This window comes from Pelobates fuscus, chromosome 6 (assembly GCF_036172605.1).
Source record: "Pelobates fuscus isolate aPelFus1 chromosome 6, aPelFus1.pri, whole genome shotgun sequence".
Taxonomy (NCBI): Eukaryota; Metazoa; Chordata; class Amphibia; order Anura; family Pelobatidae; genus Pelobates; species Pelobates fuscus.
In genome coordinates this window covers 136,909,312-136,930,325 of record NC_086322.1, presented here as the reverse complement: position 1 = coordinate 136,930,325, position 21,014 = coordinate 136,909,312, and the positions used below count along the sequence as shown (strand labels likewise).

The following is a 21,014-nucleotide window of genomic DNA, read 5'->3' as shown; positions in this document are numbered from 1 at the left end:
CACTGACTAGACTAAAGTGTTGTAGACAATGTCTACTAATAAGGTGATTTGAGTCCAACATTTTTGCAAATTCAAAAAAGATAATCCGATTTTCCACTATCAAATAAATGAAAAGAAAATGTTAAAAATGGACCGTGTATAAAACTGAATATTTCCTTTACATACTAATTAAAAAAGCTTTTGCTCATAACCTGACTTTAATAGTGTATGAAATCACGTGCCAGACCTCTGGGGTTGTATAACAAGCATGTCGTAGTGCCTCCCACATACCTTCTTCTTCTACCAGAACAATCGGATAGAAGCCTAGACATGCAGTTGTTGAGATTAAGCAGGGCACTCAGATTGTGCTTTATTTTTTCTTTCCACCCTTATATTATAAAGATGCATAGAAAAGAACAGCCTATTGTATTACAGCTCCTTGCCTGCAAAAAGGGACGCTGGCCATCCAAGCAAAAGTGCGAGAATGAGAGCACTAATCGCTGATACAGCAGACAAATACGATTACCAGCTCGGAGTCCTGAGTCAGAAAGTCTCATAGACTTTAAGATGTTAATCCTCAGCATAATCCTTCCTTTGGCGTGTAGGAATAGTACAGCCACAAGAGTTGTTTTGTTATTTATATTGGCGTTTAATAAAACTCAGCTAGTGCTGAATGGACTGCCCGCTCTCCAATGATAATTAATTCCCCATTGCAGTGACCCAATTGTGTGGTGATAGAGCAGTGGGCCAGTCGTGGTGCTCCAATCCCCTTTTGTGCTCTTACACTGCTCTCGTGCTCCGACAGCTATGGAAACTGGTTCTTTTGATGTCATTGAAGGAGTTTTCCTTGGGCATCTTCTAAACTTCAAGGACGCCTTTCTTTTCACGGCCTCTATGAAAAGCTGTGCTAGCTTGACCACCTCTGTTGAATTTAATGATTTGGCTGAAAGCCTTTTGGGGTTTGAGTAAGGAAATAATAGGAGGGGGGATTTGTAGGCAGCTTTCCAAGTTAGGCTACCCAAACCTACAAACACATAATAGCTGGAATTATTTAGATATATATCTGCAATGCTCTGTACTTGATGGGACAGTCTTTGTATGGGAAAAGGCCAAACTACAATGAGGCAGCTAATAAACATTGGATTCCAAGAATGGAAGTTTCACTTCTGCCTTGGATTTCTGAACTTTGCGGTTTATTGCGTAAGGTCTTAATATATGCAGCTGAGTTTTGTCATGTAAATTAAAGGAAAGTTGACTACAACAGGTGAATGATTGTTGAGCCCTGGGTGTCTGAAGTGTGTAGTATACATTGCCTCTTGATCCCAGCACTGTTAGAGCTGGTAACAGCTGGTCTCCTCAATTTGTAAAATGATCTCACATGAAAATTTACCAGAAAAAAAGTAACCAAAGCAATTCTACAGTGAGTGATATCCACTGAAACAATGATTTTGTAGCCCCGCATAGCACTGAAGAAGACACGCAAAGCTAAACTCATGAAAAGTCAGCTAAATACCACTAGAGCAAACATCTGTAGTAATGACATTCACCTATTATATTTATGAGCTACTAATAGGCAGATCCAGCCATTAAGGTCCAGTGATGGAAAAATGTAGTTATAACAAATTAGACCGTGAAGATTCTATATACAAAACAAATGGAATGTCCCATTTATTTAATGGTTGTAAAGCTATGTACATTGACTTATGCTAAATAAGCGGGACATTTTATACTAGCAATGGGTTTGAAATGACAGCATGAAATATCATTGGCTTTTAAGTAGTTAAACTTAATCATTTGGCTTACTAATATGTCAATTTAATTATTAAAATATAGAAGGAAAAACAACAACATTTTGTGTGTAAGCTATAAAGCTATAATGGACACGATATTTGATAGATCAACATTACTAATGTGTTAAAAAAATAAATAAAAAATAAAGATTTACTTTTTTACCGATCTTTAATTGACTGATATTTGATAAGCTGTGAAATACTATTTATCAATTGCATTATTATGAAAATAACCTTAAGATGACCCAGGGCGTTTAAAGGTCTGTGTTTTACTGCACAGCTTGGAATCCGGCTAGTGAGGTTTACTGTGAATAAAGGATAGATGCTGGTAGGATGATTTAAAGATACAGGACTGCCTTTCATGTTTAGGTGTTCATTCTCCTATTTAGAATGATGACTTGGACAATCAATATCTCTGTGCATGGGAAACTGGAAACAATTGCAAAAAGAGACATGTGTTTGTAAGAACAACAAACGAGGATACTCTGTATCTCCACACACTCTCACAAGTCACAGAGACCATACTGAATCTAACTAACAACATTACAGAATGAACCATATGGCCAGGGTGGCTTGCACTGCCTACATTTTCCTCCAGACAAAGGAGGGATTGAGAGTTGAAGGGAAAGAGAAAAAAACAACAACTTTCCGGCTGATAAAGCTGTTGTCTGGATGCGATGATCCCAAATCTCAGGGCTTTATTCCAGGCTCCGACTGAGACGTGATATGTCATATGATTAGCATCTTTCATATTTACAAGGGTAGTAGAGGCTGCAGGGCTTTAGAAAAACAGTGAAAGAAAGAAGGGGCATATGCTAAAATGGATTTAGCATTTGAAAGAGAGAAAGAGATTGGATAAATACACTTAAACGAGGATTTAGTTTTACTCCTGTTGAGCTCTAATGGATTGTTGATTAAGATTTTAAGGGACTATCCAGAGGTGTCGGCAGTAATTCAAATGAGCCAATTCAATGTGATTTAATTTTTAATTACTTTCTAAGGTTATTGCTTGTCGGGGGATGTTACAAACTTGACTGAATTTTAATTGTAAAAAAGTGGTCCCAGTTAAAAATACACAATAGAGAAGGATTGTATAATGAGGCTTATTGTTGTTAAATCGTATGTATGTATGTATGTATGTATGTATGTATGTATGTATATACATATATATATATATATATATATATATATATATACACACATACATACATACATACATACATACATACATACATACATATATATATGGTAAATATTGGTCTTACTATGAACCTCATATGTAGCTATAGACCGGTATTTATTTGTAATTAGTGATGTCCCGAACAGTTCGCCGGGAACTGTTCGCCGGCGAACATAGCTTGTTCGTGGCAAACGCGGCGGGCAAACATATGCGATGTTCGGTCCGCCCCCTATTCGTCATGGAGGTGGGAGGGAGGGTCTGCTGCTGATTGGCTGGAATGTGTCTGCTGACTGTGAGGTACAGGGTCAAAGTTTACTCAATGATGACGAATAGGGGGCGGACCGAACATCGCATATGTTCGCCCGCCGCGTTCGCCATGAACAAGCTATGTTCGCCGGCGAACAGTTCCCGGCAAACTGTTCGGGACATCACTATTTGTAATATAATTTATTAATAAAGCACTAGGAAATCCAACAGTTTTGTATGCTTATACATAAATATACATATATTTCTATAAAATCTTATGTAAGAAAAAAACATGCACATCCCTTCTGCAGTTAAAAGCAAAAGTTAAGCAACAGTTAACATAATTAATAAAAAAAAATAGAGTAGAATTATTTAGTCTACATTTAGGTCTTAATATGAACTTTTATTGAAATCAATAACTTGAACAATTTTAATATAAGTTGCCAATATTATCAATGTATTTACACGACTCTGAAAACAATGGCTAGTGAATTAAAGAAAAACACTAGTGCCATCTAGTGGAGATATTCGTGAATTTATTTAATTCGATTTTTTTTCTATTTAATTACAGCTTTCACACAACATTGCTCAAAATATGTTTTTGTACATTACTATTATAAAATAATTTATGGAAGACATCATTTGTGAGCATCACCCAAGGCAATCTTATTAGACTGCAATAACAATCTGTCAAGTTACATTAACTATCATATGTTGAGTGATACAAAAATCGGAATTACCTTAAGGTCTCAAAATGATTGTCCACTAGCATTGAAAGAGGTTTACCGTACACAGATTCACTTAGCACTCTAAAACAGTAGTATAATATTGTAACCATAAGATCAACAAAGCAAATATGTCAACTCCCTTAAAAATGTTGTGCAGTTCTCTCTTGAGAAGTCTCAGTGCATAGACAAAAAATGTGTAAACTTTTTTGGTCTTCCAACCCATTAGAGATGGATGCTTCATCTGCAATTAAAGAAAGAAAAACAATTAGCTTTGTTATGGCTCTAAATTTAAAGGGTTACTCCAAGCATCATGACCACTTTAGACATTTGATGTGTTCATGGGGCCTGGAGTCTGTATGTGTAGTGTTTTGCTGCACATACGGTGTTTAACCTCTCTGGTGCCAGATGTGTAACTCCACCTCTGGCACTGACATGGGTTGTCATCAGTCAGCCCAGAACTAGAGGTCCAGGTTGGTGAATGTCAATTGTTTGCATGTTCATATGAAGAGAATTGCATTCATAGTCTGAGAGTTGTCAGTTGATACCCTCTGCCAAAGAATGGGAATTGGATTCGTTTCCGACTTCTGCTGATCAGCAGAAGCAGGAAGAAGTGGCATCCAACAAAAGAGAGAATTCAAAATCTAGTTCAAATTTCAAGGGACACTATAGGCACCAGAACCACTACACCTGAATGCATTAGTTCTGGTATCTAGAGCCTATCGCTGTAGGGTAAACAGTGGCATAACTGGATGGTTGCAGGGGTTGCAGCTGCGAGCAGACTCTTCACTCCAGGGGGCCCGGCCGCACCTGCGACTCCTGCGACCATGGGCTGCCTGCATACCCTAGGTCCACAAATGCCGGCTGACATGCAGGAGGGGAGAAATGAGCTGTGCTGCTCATTTCTTGCCGCTATCTGTAGCGTGACCAAGCAAATTGTTCTGACAGGAACTGCTCATTGAAAGAGCACTTCCTGTCAGACTTGGTACAGCAGTGAGGCAGGTATGGCCGGTGGGAAAGACACATGGAGGGGCTGAGGGGTAGGGAGTGAGACAGATAAAGGGTCTGGGAGGGAATGAGACACCTGTAGGGAAGGGAGGGTATGAGACACATGGAAGGGCTGGAGGGAGAGGGAATGAGATACCTGGGGGGGTGGAGGGAGGGAATGAGACACATGGAGGAGCTGGAAAGGGAAGGAATAATACACATGGCATGGGGGGTAGGGTATGAGACAAGTGGAGGAGCTAGAGAGGGAGGGAATGAGACACATGGAGGGGCTGGAGGGATAGGGAATAATGCACATGGAGGGCTTTGGGTAGGTAATGAGGCACGTGACGGGCTTGAGGGAAATGGAATGAGGCACATGGAGAGACTAGGGGGGAGGGAATAAGACTCTTGGAGGGGCAAGGGAAATGTGGCACATGGGAGGGGGCCCAGGGCAATTTCCGCACTTGGAACCCGGTGGGTACGCCTCGGAGTATAATCTAGGTGCCCAAAAGTAGATATCCCCAGATGTTGTAGAACTACAACTCCCATGCTGCTTTGCAAGCCTTTAGAATGACAAAGCATCAGGGAAGCATAGTTTTAAAACATCTGGGGATCTACCTTTTGGGCATCCTTGGTGTAAACACTTTACATTGTTGCTACAGACAGCCACTAGAGGAACTTTCTGTAATTAGCCCTGCAAATATTGTTGGACCAACATTCTCAAGGTCAAAGAATTGCCTTTTCATATTTTATTAAGGCGGTCAGCGATTACCTAATTAATTAGTAGAAGACTGTTGCATTTCGGGGTTAAGAATGCACAAGCAATTTACACCCTAAATGGTAGTAAACTAGGGATAACCACACACAAGAAGGATTTGGGAATTGTTATAGACAACAAATTAGGCAGTAATATGCAATGTCAATTTGCAGTTGCTAAGGCCAGTAAGGTTTTGTCATGTATAAATAGGGGCATAAATTCTTGGGATGAAAATATAGTTTTGCCTCTTTATAAATCGCTGGTAAGACCATACCTTGAATATTCTGTGCAATTTTGGTCACCTGTTTTAAAGAAAGATATCATAGCACTAGAAAAAGTGCAGAGACGAGCTACAAAATTATTAAAAGGAATGGAGCATTTTAGTTACGAAGAAAGGTTAAAAAATGTTAATCTCTTTAGTTTGGAAAAACGGTGCCTGAGAAGAGATATAATAACATTATACAAATATATTCGGGGCCAGTACAAACCTTTATCTGGAAATCTATTCATAAACAGGGCTATACATAGGACACGAGGTCACGCAATTAGGCTGGAAGAAAGGAGATTTCATCTAAGGCAAAGAAAAGGATTTTTTACAGTAAGAGCAATAAGGATATGGAATTCTCTGCCTGAAGAGGTGGTTTTATCAGAGTCCATACAGATGTTTAAACTGCAATTGGATAAATCCTTGCAAAAACATAACATACAGGGATGTCATTTTTAATTAGTGGGGTAATATAATAGCTGCTTGATCCAAGGAGACATCTGACTGCTATTTTGGGGTCAAGAAGGATTTTTTCCTAATTTGTTGCAAAATTAGAAGTGCTTCAGACTAGGTTTTTTGCCTTCTTTTGGATCAACAGCAAAAACACATGTGAGGAAGGCTGAACTTGATGGACGCAAGTCTATTTTCAGATACACCTCTAAGTCAGCTATGATTTCAGCTCAGCTATTCTGGCCTTAAAAAATATACAAAATATGATGCACAGTGTTTTTCCTACTGTATAGCTCTACAGCCAATATAAAAAGTTTCTTATACTTAAAAAATGAAAATAGAACAAATAGCCAAGCTCCAGGAAGATCAGCATTTCGGGCGCCTAGGATGCAAGGGTGGTCGATTTCCCACATTGAATCCTATACAGCCATGTATATCCTCCTAGAGCTTGGCTGTCTGAGTGGCACTTAGCCACACTGATTTTGTAGGTTGCACCTACTGAGAGTTTTTGGAGGGCTTTTATCATTTACAGTATTGCACTATTTTTATATATATATAATTTTTAGGTATAAAATACCTTATTGTTCCTGTATAGGTATACTTGCATGTTGCTCTGATACCGGAGAAACTGACGGAAGCGAAGCACAGAGAGATGGACACAGGTTTCTTCAGGAAGGAAGAGATTCTTTATTGGATCACCGATCGGGACTCAGAGGGACTAGCGTCACCAAAATACCACAAGTTCTGAGCCCCGGACAATAGTGCAGGCTCCTTATATAGGCACATAACTCCTCCCATATTAAGCTCCACCCGCACATTCTCTTAACCAATCAACACAAATAAGAATTAACTTCCTGTTTGACCGCATGGCCTGTCCAGCACAATGGAGGAGGGGAATACTATATCCTGTATTCTTGCACATGCTCCGTACACTACTGATCATATCTTGCCACGTGCAACCAACTGATCGATACGTCAGCATATGCACGTACACATGCCACGTGGTAATCTCGGCCTACTAAATTTATTTTTACAGAGATTCCACCACAGCTCAAGTTTATGTTTTTATGTATAGGCATTTTTGTACATATATTTTTTGGCAATTTACATTCGAGTGGCAGAGATCTTCAGTTTATTTATTGGTTTACTCTGGCCTTAAACTGGAAATTTATTTTGAAGTCACTTTGAATTCTCATAGTTACATAGCTGAAAAAAGACATGTGTCCATCAAGTTCAGCCTTTTTCACATATGTTTTTGCTGTTGATCTAAAGAAGGCAAAACACCCAGTTTGAAACACTTCCAAGTTTGCAACAAACTAGGAAAGAAGTCCTTCCTGATCCTTGCATGGCAGTCAGATTTATCCTTGGACCGAGAGTCTATTATCCTACTCATTAAAAATGATATCCCTGAATATTATGCTATTAGAAGTATTTATCCAATTTCTGTTTAAACATCTGTCTGATAAAATTACCTCTTCAGGCAGAGAATTCCACATCCTTATTGTTCTTACTGCAAAAAACATTATCTTGGGCTTAAACCAAATCTCATTTTCTCCAGTCTAAATGTGTCCTATGTTTAATCCTGTGTCCTATGTATAATCCTGTTTATGGACGAATATATTTGGATAATGCTATCATATCCCTTCCGAGGCACCGTTTTTCCAAACTAAAGAGATTTAAATGTGTTTCTTTCTGCTTTCTTTAGAACTAAAATGTTCCATCCATTCCTTTTATTGCGTTTTCTAGTGCCAGAATATCCTTCTTTCTATAATATCCTTCTTTAGAACAGGTGACCAAAATTGCACAGCATATTCACTTAATCCCTATTAGTGTGCACCCTGTAAAATATCACTGGCTGCACACACCTAAGACCGACCATGATTTAAGCCAAGGGGTAATACTGAAAGGAAAGCATACCTATTCTTTATTTTTCCCCCCAAACTTGAACACGTATATGTTTTTTCCCCTTAAATTTAGATGCATTGTGTGGTTATTCACTAAATCAGGCATTGTGGGGAAATTGATTAGGTAACTTTGGGCCAAAATGGCCGAATTGGAAACACAGTGAAAAAACTGCTTAGTGTTATTACCATCACACTCACAATCTGTGGTTATCAATTCCACAATGATAAATAAGCATCATATGCTAAGCACTAAAGAAGAACATGTGTATATTGAAGGATGTATATAACTAGAGTTGCTACATAAATAGAGATACAATAAGGGCCTATGAATTATAAGCCCAAAGGACCTAATGGACTATCAACACATTTTAATTAAATTGATGGTTTTTATATTCTAATAATGAATGTATATTTTTATGAGCAGAGTGGACTACTTAATTGTGTATCAAGATGAGATTTTTTTTTTTTTGTTTAAAAGGGACACTATAGTCACCAGAACAACTACAGCTTATTGAATTTGTTCTGGTGAGTAGAATCATTACCTTCAGGCTATTTGCTGTAAACACAGTTTTTCAGAGAAAATGCTGTGTTTACATTACAGTCTAGTGATAACTTCACTGGCCACTCCTCAGATGGCTGTTAGAGATCCTTCCTGGATCATGGCTGCCTAAACTGCAACCAAACATTCAGTGTCTCCTCCCTCTGCATGCAGACACTGAACATTCCTCATTGATTCAATTCATCTCTATGAGGAGATTCTGATTGGCTAGAGCTGTGTTTGAATCATGCTGGCTCTGCCCCTGATCTACCTCTTTGTCAGTCTCAGCCAATCCTATGGGGAAGCATTGTGATTGGATCAGGCAACCACTTCTGATGATGTCAGCAGGCAGTGGGAAGGTCAAAAGGAAACTGTGACAAAGCCAGCAGCTTCAGGCTTGAATACAAGTAAGATTTACTATATTTAGGGAGGCATGAGGGGACCAGGGTGGCTAGATGGTGGTTTTAACCCTATAGGGGCAGGAATACATGTTTGTGTTCCTGACCATATAGTGCTCCTTTAAATTATATCAGCCTGTATTAGTGTACCAACCTTTATGTCTTTTTAAGAGTAGCCGTCCCATCTTTTGGTTTGGATTTCTTCTTTAGGACATGTGTGTCCTCCTCTAGTTTCTTGTCTTGGTAACAGGTAAGTATGCCATTTAGCTTTTCCTCCCACTGGCTTACATGTGTCAAACCATCCTTTTGCCCTGAGGTAAAAAATAGCACTGTTTAAAATCTAGTTATGTGTTAAAGATATTTAAATAAAAGTGATGAGGGTAAGATTGAGTTATTTTACTGTAAACCAGGGCTTGACAAATTTGTTAGGAATCTGGGAGCCAGTGTTTTTTTTTTTTTAATTTGTTTTTTTTTTTTTAAACTAAAAAAGTTTAATTTTTAATGAGAAAAATGCAATTCTTAAAGGAACACTAGAGTCACCAGAAGCACTACAGCTTAATGTAGTTGTTCTGCTGTCCATAGCCTGTCCCTGCAGGCTTTTCAATGTAAACACTACCTTTTCAGCTGCTTAGTAACACCTCTAGAGACACTCACTCAGACCCACTACAGAGTCCTGGGTCACTGCTGCACAGTTTGCAGCACCCACATATGCTGATGTCACTTGGCAAGTCTTGCAGGGTCTAGGAAAATTTCTGGCCTACCATATAACAAATGGGCATGCCCTTGTCTAAGCAGCCATCCTAATACACGTTATCTTCTGCCACTTCATACATGGAAAGGGAGGCGAGCCTATATGATAACCTTCCGCTCTTGTACAACATTTTCAATCTGGTAATCTAGGTAGGTGTATTATTTAGTTTTGCAATGGAGGGCAACTACTTCAGCACTACCCTTTACTAAGGATCTAAGTCATTTTCCCCCCTAAAGAAGTATCAATTGTGGGGGCACATGGCTTAGGCCATAAACAGCACAGTCTCCATCACATTAGCAGTAAACTGTAATGTTAATGGTATCTTATGGTAGTGAAGGGCAAATTGCTAAAAAGCCCATCATGGTTACATAGTTACTTAAGAATAACTTTAGCATTAAGAATACAAAAACTGCATTCCTAAATCTAAAGTGTTCTACTGACTATTTAGATTCAGGGCTCCTCTGAATTTAACACAAAAAACCCAACATTTTACTTAGCCTTTTCCAGAGCAGAGACTAATTTTGTGAAGCTGCCCATTCCGCCTCCCCTTTAGATGTGAAGCGCGTGCCTGACAAGCGCCACACTCCTCCATTTCATTGCGAAGCATTGAATTTAATGCTTCCCTATGACCAGCATTAGAGGACTTTCATTGCAATACGTGAGGATTTCAAACATCACAGAATGGAGTTTGATTTGGTTGTAGGAGCAGAAGCACCCTCTAGTGGCTGTCAGGATGACATACTTGAACTGTAAACATTGCCGTAACTACAAACAGCAATGTTTTATATTGCAGGATGAAAACGACATTGCCCTTGCACCTAGACCACTTGAAGAGGTCTGGGTGCTTATGGTGGTATGTTAGTAACTGCTGTTGATCAAAACCTAGACATGATTGGTACTGAGAATACTAATGCTAGGTTTCTAAATTTGATGTATGTATGTTTCGACTTACTTTCACAATGGTGAATCACATGCTCCCACAAAGTATTCTTCCTCAAGCAGGCAAGGTTGCCCACAATCAACAAATGCCTCTTCCCTCTAGTGAGTGCAACATTCATTCTTTTTTCTGAATCTATGAACCCAACTTGTTTTGACCGAACACAGGACAAGATGATTACTTCTTTCTCCGCTCCTTGGAAAGCATCTACGGTTGATACCTGAACTGCTTTAACCTCAATGGGATCGCATAGGGCAGCAGTACTGAGTAAAGTGCATATCTGAATATAGATGCAAAAAAATACACTTGTAAATAACAAGACGTGTATGTGGATAAACAGAAAATGCTTACATGCTCATTTATCATTTTAAGGGGACACCCCACACCCCTAAAGCACTTTAGCTTGCTGAAAAGCTTTGTGTAAAGAATGTCTTTATTTTTGCAAAAAGTTCAAATACCAATTGAAACTGACACCTAAATTATCCTGGTTACAGTATTGCACCCTAAAGCCTCTTGGCTTTCATGCAGACAACCGGTCCTGCTACTTCCTGGTTTGGTTAGCTCAGTGAAGCTAAACTCAAAAGGCAGCAATTGCCCAGAGCAAAGACCTCTCATTGAGCTGCATTGGGAAGTCTGTGATTGGACAGCCACAGAAAGTCTGGGTGGTTTTAGAAGGGAAGGGTTTGCAAAGGCAACAGACAAAACAGGTAAAGGATTTGCAATCTATTTTTTACATATCATCTCAATGAAAAAATATAAAATTGAATGCATGCAAGTTTTAATTTGGGAAATATCTGCTAAACAGTGATTTCTATCTAGTTTGCATTTAAGCAGTGGAGTGGCACTTTCAGGGTTGGAGAAATGGTACGCACTTTTAAGACAGAACACAAAATAACAAAAGTCCAACATATTTTATGCATAAAGCACTTGATAGACAAGTTCATGTACTGAAATAACACACTGTCACATGTAAAGGCATACAGAAGTCTAAAATGTTGCTAGGAGAGATGAGTGTAGTTATTTTTTGTTTTTGGTGTTTTTTTTCTAATCAAGGTAGTAAAATTATATAGTTTGAATTTTGTTTTCATTTTTAATTCAAAGAAATGGAACTCTACACTAATATTACAAGAGAGTAATGTCTGCTTCATATTTTAATTCCTAAAATTAGTAGCAGCCCAAAAACCTACCTTGTACATTTGTGCTTTGTAGAGTGTGATAACACCAATCATAGTGCCCTGAATCCCACAAGCAAGCAGAGACTGGATAAGCTTCACTGTAAAATGGGCTTCTTCTACATTATGAAAACTGTTGCTTCCCTCCACCTATGGGACAAATATCACTTTTTCAAGCTTGAATTTATACAAAAACAAAAGGGAGCCTAAAGGACATTTAAATATGTACAGCTCATAATAATTTTACAGAAGAATTAAAACACTTGTACCAACAAAAATATAAAAAAAAAATGATTGTCACAAATATTTGAAATATTTCTGCTTTGGGTACTTTAAAATAATGCAAATGTACACTAAAGCAAAGCATTCTCATTTTATGAAACTACTATGTTCTCCAAATAACTTGCAAATGTTCATTTTACTGGTGGGGTTAATTTTCAGATTCTAAGATGGACCACGTGTTCAGAATATCATGGTTATGAACAATCAAAGAATGGTCAGAAGGGATTCGAAACTCTGCATGTCTACATTGGCAAAATTCAATTCAATGGAAACATGAAAAATCTACTCAGTAAAGATGATTGTATATCCCGTAAAATTGCAAGCTGTCAAAAAGGAACACTCTTGTTTTAAGGGTTGCATCTGCTGCGCGACCAAATGATGTGACTATCCTCAGGATCATTGCTTCACAGCCATCCATTGTCTATTTGTATAAATAAGTCATATATTTTATTTAAATAAACTAAATTATAAACACATTTTAATGGTTCCAAACCATTGCCGTCAGTATTAAAACTGTGAAGCTCTGTGGTAAAAATATGTGTGTGGATAAAACAAATTTTTTACAAGAAGAAAAATTACCTTTGGAGGAAGAATTTTACTTTTCCAGTAATATAATTATACAGCTTAATAATCAAACCTGCAAATACATAATGTGTTGCTTCTAAAGTGTTTTAGAGTTTGTGTGCCAACTTACCATCTCGTTTCCATTAGCATTGTAAAAACACAATGTGGGTAACCAGTCTAGAAGAGGTTTTCGGTCTTCTTCTGACAGCCCATTGAGGAGACGACCTTCATAAAACAGTTCATTTGCTACAGAACTAATAGCGGGGTGACATCGATATTGAGTCTTTAACAGAATAGCCTTATGACCCTAGAAGTGGAGAAAGACACTAACTCAATGTTCTGTTTGATGTATGACACTGTAACATGTCTGAAACAAACTTTATATATGTAGGTTTTAGATTGGTTTATAAATCAACCGACTTATTTTCTTTTTTAAAACAAAACAGGGTAGCATTGTTTTCATACAAACAAATGATAAGAAATTCAGCTAGTTTTTCCGAGATGAGCTCTACAGAGCAGATGGCCACCTTGGACCAACAAAAGCGCAGGACCAGTCACGTTCTATATGTCTTTCACTGCAAAATCAGTTTTAATGATTGATTTTGAGCTATAAAAACATACCTTGGTCCACCATCGGTACATTAGAAGCCGTGCCTTACAAAAGGGGACCTCCCCTCCCTTAAACTACAATATATTGGGACTGTATTCAAAATATTGGACAGAGTCAGGTTTTCAGGGGATTTAAGGTTGGTGTATCCTTGGAGTGTCAAGGGGGCTGGGGCATATTAGGGTAACTTAGTATAAGGGAATATGCGTTTTAGGGGTAATCCCCTGGATCATACCAAGGAAGTCAGAACTAGTGAATAAAGCCGATTCAGATGCATTTAATCAGTTTGTGAATAGCCATATAACTCATGTTATATGGAGATTCAGCGGATTTCAACTGACAGTCGAACTGCAGCCAATTGGAAGTGCAAATTCAGTTAAAATAACTGAATCTGCCGTTTGTGATTTGTCATATGGGTTAAAACAGCTGAACTGTGACAGCTGAACAGCATTCAGCTGCAGTTCGGTGTTTAGTGAAAAGATCCCTGTGAGTGCTAAACTGATGACAGTTTCTCACCCTTCCCTCTGCACTTAAACACTTCTGCACATGCAGATGCATGCTCAGGCATTCTTTCAATAGTGCTATGCCAGCAGGGTTCAAACTAATTTACATGACACACTCTGGCTGTGTCAGAAAAGATATATATGCAATGTAATTTATTATACAATTAATAGTAATGCAATTTTTCTTTTTTAAAGAGTACAACACCTAGCTAATTCTTAGTTGGCTTCCAGTTTTTATGCCAAAAATTTGTTTGTGACAATTCCTCTTTAACGGTTTTACTAGATTTACTGCTAGTACCAATTATTCAGTGTTGAGAGAACATTGAATCTTTTGTCTATGGAACTGCTTTTAATATTTTTAGATTCTGAAAAATCACAGAAAACACTAATTGGTTTCTTGTTACCTGACAAAAACATAGCATCATACATGTAAAGCTTCTCTTTTGACATAAAATAATACAGAAAAGACATATACAGTGCAGTAATAGATCGCCATTCAACATACCATCATGCATAGTCGATCAAATATCGTTTGTTCCAACCCACAGTCATGCGCTGCCTCAGAGCCCTGGATAGTTGGTGAGAGTTGCTTCGGGTCCCCAACAAGGATCAGCTTTTCACACTGAAATCTGCACAGGGCAAATCATGTAGAAATGGTGAACTTGACACAGTGCTTCCATATTTCCACAGTTCTTCCCCTGGGACTTGCAGGGTAAAAACTAGAGGTGTGTGTATGATAATATTGTTTCAGCACATAATTCCTTATTTTTTACCATGGTATCTTCTTCCTCAGGTTCAACGTGGGTACAAGTTTTCTTATAATGATTATTTTACTGGAATAACTGGAAAGATACCGTATATTATGTATGTTCCATCATATCTTCTTTCCAAGTTTTAATTTAAGTACAATTGTTATTATATTGATAATTTTAGTGTAATACCTGGGTAAATATATGTCTGTTTATGTTCTGTGTACATTAATAGTTAACTTTCTAAACTGGATCTCAAATATACAATAAAAACTAAGTCCTGTGTTTTTGTGGATTGCCATCTCAGACAGCCCTGCTCCACTCAGAACTCAGTAGATCCAGCCTGGGATGTCTGCATTTTACAGAATGTGTTCTGACTTTTAATACTGTATATTATTAACTATGCCTTTCCTGCTTCCATTTTTTTACTTGGGATTGTGTTGTGTTGTTATTTTGAAAATCCTAGCAAAAAAAAAAAAAAAAAAAAACAGCGGCGGACCTTGGTTGCCGAGCGGATCAGACGTGCATCGCATGAGCTCCACAAACCGGGACAATTAAGTGACAATAATCTTGGGCCGCTGGCTAATATGAACTGTTGCCGGTAAGCACCCAATCAAGGAGACAACTGTGCATCCAGGGATACTAAATCCAGGCACTTAAACAACCTTGTGGCCTCCACAAGGGTGGGCAGAGGAGAGACGGCCGCTCTCCGAGCCCCTCACCCGGTGGAGTGAACCCTGACCCAAGCTGTCCACCCCCACCTTTGGACCGGTGGGGGTCATCCCGGTCTACCCCTGCCATACTCCACATAACTTTGCTGGTTACAAGCAGCTGCTTAGAAACAAACCTGAGTTACTGCTGCCACGCTTCAAGCACTAAGGCCTAGCAAGGCACAAACAGTGAGGACTCCACAAGACCCATTTGAACGTCTACTCCATCATGTTATGCTCTTCACAAGCTTCTGGGCAAAATTGGAGGCCCGTGGTATGGAGACACCGCACAAGAATCAGGCGGTGAAGCACAGCAGAGATCAGCGGAGGTGGGCGGATCTCCACTAAGCACTATCCCTCGTCCAGCGCATGGCACTGCTCATTTAGAACCGCCTGGGCGAAAGACCTCCGGGGATACCATACTCCTGCATTTGCCACGGAGGCTGAAGTGACGCACCACCGGGAGCTTCAGCCATCCCTCGTTTGGGAAAGACCTAGCCTCGTGTCGGAGAACCTGGGTCTGTGGCCTTGTAATGCCGGTCTTCCACATAGCCCGGGGCTGGAGGGCTCCCACGCTCGACTCCTGCCCACTGACAGCTCCCATGCCATGCTGGGAATAGGCTGACACTGGACTCTCTGTACCCCAACGTTGAAATGTCTGCTAATATGGCTTCATGTATTTGTTTTCTTTTGTGTCTTTTACTCTATATTTTCAACAACGACTAAACTGTACTTATGAATTAGCTAGGCTTCTAGTTCAAACATGGGCAATGCAGCTGTTACGCTAGAAATGTGGCCTCGGAGGTTATTTTCAGTTATCGTCTTCGCGGAGTTCAGCAAGTTCTACTAGTTATTCATATAACTATAGCATGCGACAGGTGGGATAGATGTCACTGCAGCCATAGCTAATTACTACCTTCTTACCCTCCAAGTAATAGGGATGTTAACTGCACATTAAGCTTCTTACTTACCCACGTTGCCATTGTACTGCAGCAAGATGCTCCCTACGTGCTAAACAGGTTACAGAATGTGAATAGCGCAGTGTCTCCAATCTGACAAATTCTTAGCTTAACAACATAAATCCCTTCCTGAAAGCACCTGTTCAAATGTTAATCTCAACCTGACTGTACCATTATGCATGCAAAAATTTCTACCACCAAAAAATAAAAAACAACGTGCTGTATACTTGTATGCCCTAAACTGTTTCACGTTGTATTTCAATTCTCTTGCCATTGCTGTTGGGGCAGAGCAAGTTTGTTTGTTCAACTGAAGCTCAACAAAAATAAAAATAAAATCACCTTCACCAGCAGTGTTTACTTATTTGCTACTCTGCCTTTGAATGCTTGTTTGCTGAATACTTTTAGCCATAAGTACAAAGAACAATAGTGGTGAAAATCACTATTCCCCCAGGAAAGTCATGCTGATTGCCCTTGGAAACCGATGAAATGCTCTTCCTGAATGTCCATGGAAACACAAGGAATGTTCCTGTGGATTGTTCCACATTAAGATCCAGAATTGCTCTTTATAGCTTTGGCCTGCTGTCTGTATGCATTCGATAACATACACTAACTGTGGAGGGTGCTATTGTGTGGAAACCAATAATTATATCCTTTTCAAGCAGTTTGTTGTGCTTAGTGCTCTGATAGTGAATCAATTGAAGGACCTTCCAGGCACTACATTTACCAGAGTGCTTGAGACAAAAGATCATGAAAGAGGGTGTACAATATTTTTGTATATTAGTAAGTGTTAAGTTTGCTCCTTACTCATGCTAGTTCGGAAAATCCTTTTATATCTTGACATGCCAAGCATATCAGTGCACAAGAAGGGATTCAGGAGAAAAAAAAAAGTGTTTTTCCTTATTTTTTATTTAATGATATTGTAACATATAAAAAAAAAAAAATCACATTATTTAAGTAAAATTAATTGTAACAACTTTAAACAACTACACAAATGTTACCTGGCGATTGGAAGCATGGAGGCTGGCTCTGTCATCTGGCTACACTCATCAAGTATGACAATCGGAAATTTCAAATTGCTCAAACAATTGAATGGGCACGCAGCACATGTCACACCCACTACACGGACCTTAAATAAAGTAAGAAGAGAAAGAGAGATGTTACCGAACTCAATCAAATAGATGACCCACATGATTTTTTAGGGACTCTCAAAATTTGGGGTACCTAGTGAAAACAGTAAATACATTTATTATCATTCAACCTCTTTGTGGATGTTAAAGCTAGAACCTAAGCCCAAATGTAATCTATCCAGGTGGTTTCTGCGTGGCTTGAAATTTAGACTATATTTGGGTAATGATGATCCCAAGCTATATATTAAAGGTTCAGGCAATACGTTTTTGATATCAAAAGTACAAATCATCCTCCACTGTTTTACTAAAGATTAATCTACGGCGTGGAAGTAAAATCAGTTGTCATTCATTTTGTAACTTGTGTGTATGAACACGGAGGTCACATGAGTGTGAAATCAGTGATTTAATTGATTTTACAAAAAATAAAACACCACTGAGATGTTACAGTACATTTGACATGGATACAAGTTAAAGCATGCCATAGGGACATAGATGTAAAGTAGAACTGTAATGATAAAAGGGTTGAGTGCACACTACTTTCTAAACAATGTACTGTTCAGGATTTTTAATACAATGTGTACTGGCACTAGCTACATGGTAGTATACCACTCATAAATGGCCAAACTGAAAGAAAGGACATTTCCAAAGAATAAATTCTATTTCAAATATTTTCATTGCTAGTATTAAGAAAATATATATGTATATATATTTTGCTTCTCACATGTAGCAGATCTGTTTATTCCCACATGGAAATGAACACTTACTTTATGGAATAGTAGTCTATTTTGTAATGTCACAAAGCAGTGATAAAGACAATTTGTACCCATTTACATATCACTCTAAAAATAGGAAATGGCGGCTAGAAACATTTGCGCTAAAAGCATTTTACTGGATACAGGAAATATATAAAATGCTATTACCTGGCTTTCAGATGCACAACTTCAAAGCAAGCATATTAATAATAATGATAATAATTAAAAAAAAAAGATTAAGAAAACATCTTATTCAACAACTAAAAAATAGGAGTGAGATCCCATAGAGGGGTTTTGTAAAATCACAAACCGCTTGGGAAAAAATATTTTTTTTGTCTCTGTGGCATCATATAAGAGGATACTTGGAGTCCAAGCAGTAAGAACGGAATATTGTTCCCATTTTAAGAGATCACTTACCTGTCCAAGCAGTGTTTTGTTGGTGCCTAGTTTATGTTGTTCAATGCTTTTTCTGACATATGCCTTTTCTATGGCAGTTAAATCATCTTTTAGAAGAGCTTGAAGCTCCTTTAACTGTTCACTTTTATTATCAGAGCCAGCATGTAAGCTGTAAAATCAAATCACACATTATAGTAAGATTTTGTTAAAAAGGATGTTTTTTTTTAATAGCGCTAAATCTGTAGAGCAGAAACATTGATAACCAGTTTACTAAATAGAAAAACACAAACTTCACATATCATTATACATATTAACAAGTGTAAAATCAATGTGAAACCTAACAGATATACTCTGTACAGCCGCTATAGGTATATTGCAATTTCTTAACGCAATTCAGCTTCTGACTCACCAAGCATGGCAATCACTGCACATGCAAAGTAGGACCTCAATGCACAATGGGCTGTGATATGTTAAAAGTTGGCCGCTGACACTCTCAGCCACTTACAGCCGCCCTTTGCTACTCGAGCGAATGCTTCCTCAAACGCTCAGGCAGCAAAGAGGGAATGGACTGCTGGAAACGCTCGTTTAGCATTTAAACATAAAAAACGATTTAACTCTAGACACAATAACCACTTTAATGAGATGCTGCAGTTACAGTGTCCCTTCAAGAAAAAAATAATAATATATATTATATATATGATATACAAAGAAATATATATATATAACATTAGTTGATGTATTTCTATTCTTTTTTAGTGATCCCAATCCATAGCATGATCTTCAACATAAGAACTTTGCACCTACTCTCAATGTTGTAAATAATGCTGCAGCTATAAGGCACCCCGAGAGCAGTCAGGCAGCTGTAATTCTTTATTTTGTACTTTGTGTATCAATGTTGTCCAAGTTTGGCATGAGACACAGAACGAAAGTCTCTTTGTCTCTCCTCAACAGCTCTGGTGGAGCCACATACTGTTGAAAGAGAAGGGGGAGGGGTCTGTCTGCCACTGAGTAATACAATTGCATTGCCTTCATTTCCACAAATTAAAACTACTAATGCAGTGTACAATAGCATGTTGTACCACTGATGTGCATTTGCCATCTTTAGCTTTACAAAGCAAAACACATACAACAGTACAAGATTTGGTTTCATTATCTTTTTTTGCAAGAGCAGAGTTCGTATCTATGTATGCTTACCTGTAAGGTAAAACTGGCTTTGCAATCTTACGAACACTTCCAACTCGAATAAACTGGTCAAATTTTAGATCAAGTAAGCTGCTCAACAAAACACAAAATGTTACCATGTTAGAGAAATTGATGATTTAAACAAATAACTATGATGCCTACTTAACTGTGCTGTCTGACTGATGCTCAATTGGATCAATGCTATACAACTTTGTACTAAGTACTGTACTATTTCACAATGCAGAATGGCATCATGCATTATGGCAAAGGTTCCCAGTCTTTTCTGCCCAAGACACACTTTAATGAGATAAAAATGCACAAGGTAAACCTACGTTTAAAATTTTACCCTCATTAGCAGCTTATAAATATCTCATTTAGTTAAATTCCTGCTAGTGTTATCCATTGGCGAGTGAAAATTCAGCCCTGGCTAGTAGACATTCACCCTTGTTTCCCACGGACCCTCCAGGCTTATATTGTTTAGAACATTTTAGGCCTGTTTAGTAGCATAGGACGTCAACATTTGAGCCCTGGTCCATTATTTATTTTTAATATAATAAAACTGGAGGACTCACAAACTATTACAAACATTTATGATTAACACACGATACTACTGTTAGCAGTAAAACAGGAGGTAACTCTTTTATTTTGCTATGTTACCAGGGCCGGACTGGCCCACCGGGATACCGGAAAATATGACGTCATATTCCGGCCCCAGTCTCATTAAGGGGCGCGCTGGGGAACAGCCAGCTCCTCCTGCGGCCGCCAAAAGAGCTCCCTCTGCGGCCCACCAGAAGAGCCAGCTCCCCCCATGCGGCCGCCATCAGAGCTCCCCATGTGGCCACCAGCACACAGGTAGCAATTATGTGTGTTAGTGTGAGTGTATGTGTGTGTGTCATTTGTGTGTGTGTCTGTCATGGTGTGTCTGTCTGTGTCATGGTGTGTGTGTGTGTGTGTGTGTCTCTGTCTGTGTCATGGTGTGTGTGTCTCTGTCTGTGTCATGGTGTGTGTGTGTCATGCAATGTGTGTCGGTGTCATTGTGTTTGTGTGTCTGTGTCATGGTGTGTGCGTCTGTGTCATGGTGTGTGTGTGTCTGTGTGTCATGGT

At 38.7% G+C, this 21,014-nt stretch overlaps 1 protein-coding gene across 1 annotated transcript in view; it reads right to left on the bottom strand.

Moving 5' to 3' along the window:
- Positions 1-3,592: 3,592 nt before the first annotated feature.
- ZGRF1 (zinc finger GRF-type containing 1) overlaps positions 3,593-21,014 on the bottom strand; it is an 82,489-nt gene continuing 65,067 nt past the window's right edge. Inside the window, exons 21-29 of the mRNA XM_063425807.1 lie at positions 19,923-20,000; positions 18,750-18,897; positions 17,452-17,579; positions 14,541-14,664; positions 13,056-13,232; positions 12,095-12,229; positions 10,923-11,187; positions 9,374-9,530; positions 3,593-4,164 (exon numbers count right to left, since the gene is read on the bottom strand). Of these exons, the coding sequence (XP_063281877.1) occupies positions 9,376-9,530; positions 10,923-11,187; positions 12,095-12,229; positions 13,056-13,232; positions 14,541-14,664; positions 17,452-17,579; positions 18,750-18,897; positions 19,923-20,000 (1,210 nt within the window). The 3' untranslated portion in view covers positions 3,593-4,164; positions 9,374-9,375. The remainder of the gene's footprint in view (positions 4,165-9,373; positions 9,531-10,922; positions 11,188-12,094; positions 12,230-13,055; positions 13,233-14,540; positions 14,665-17,451; positions 17,580-18,749; positions 18,898-19,922; positions 20,001-21,014) is intronic.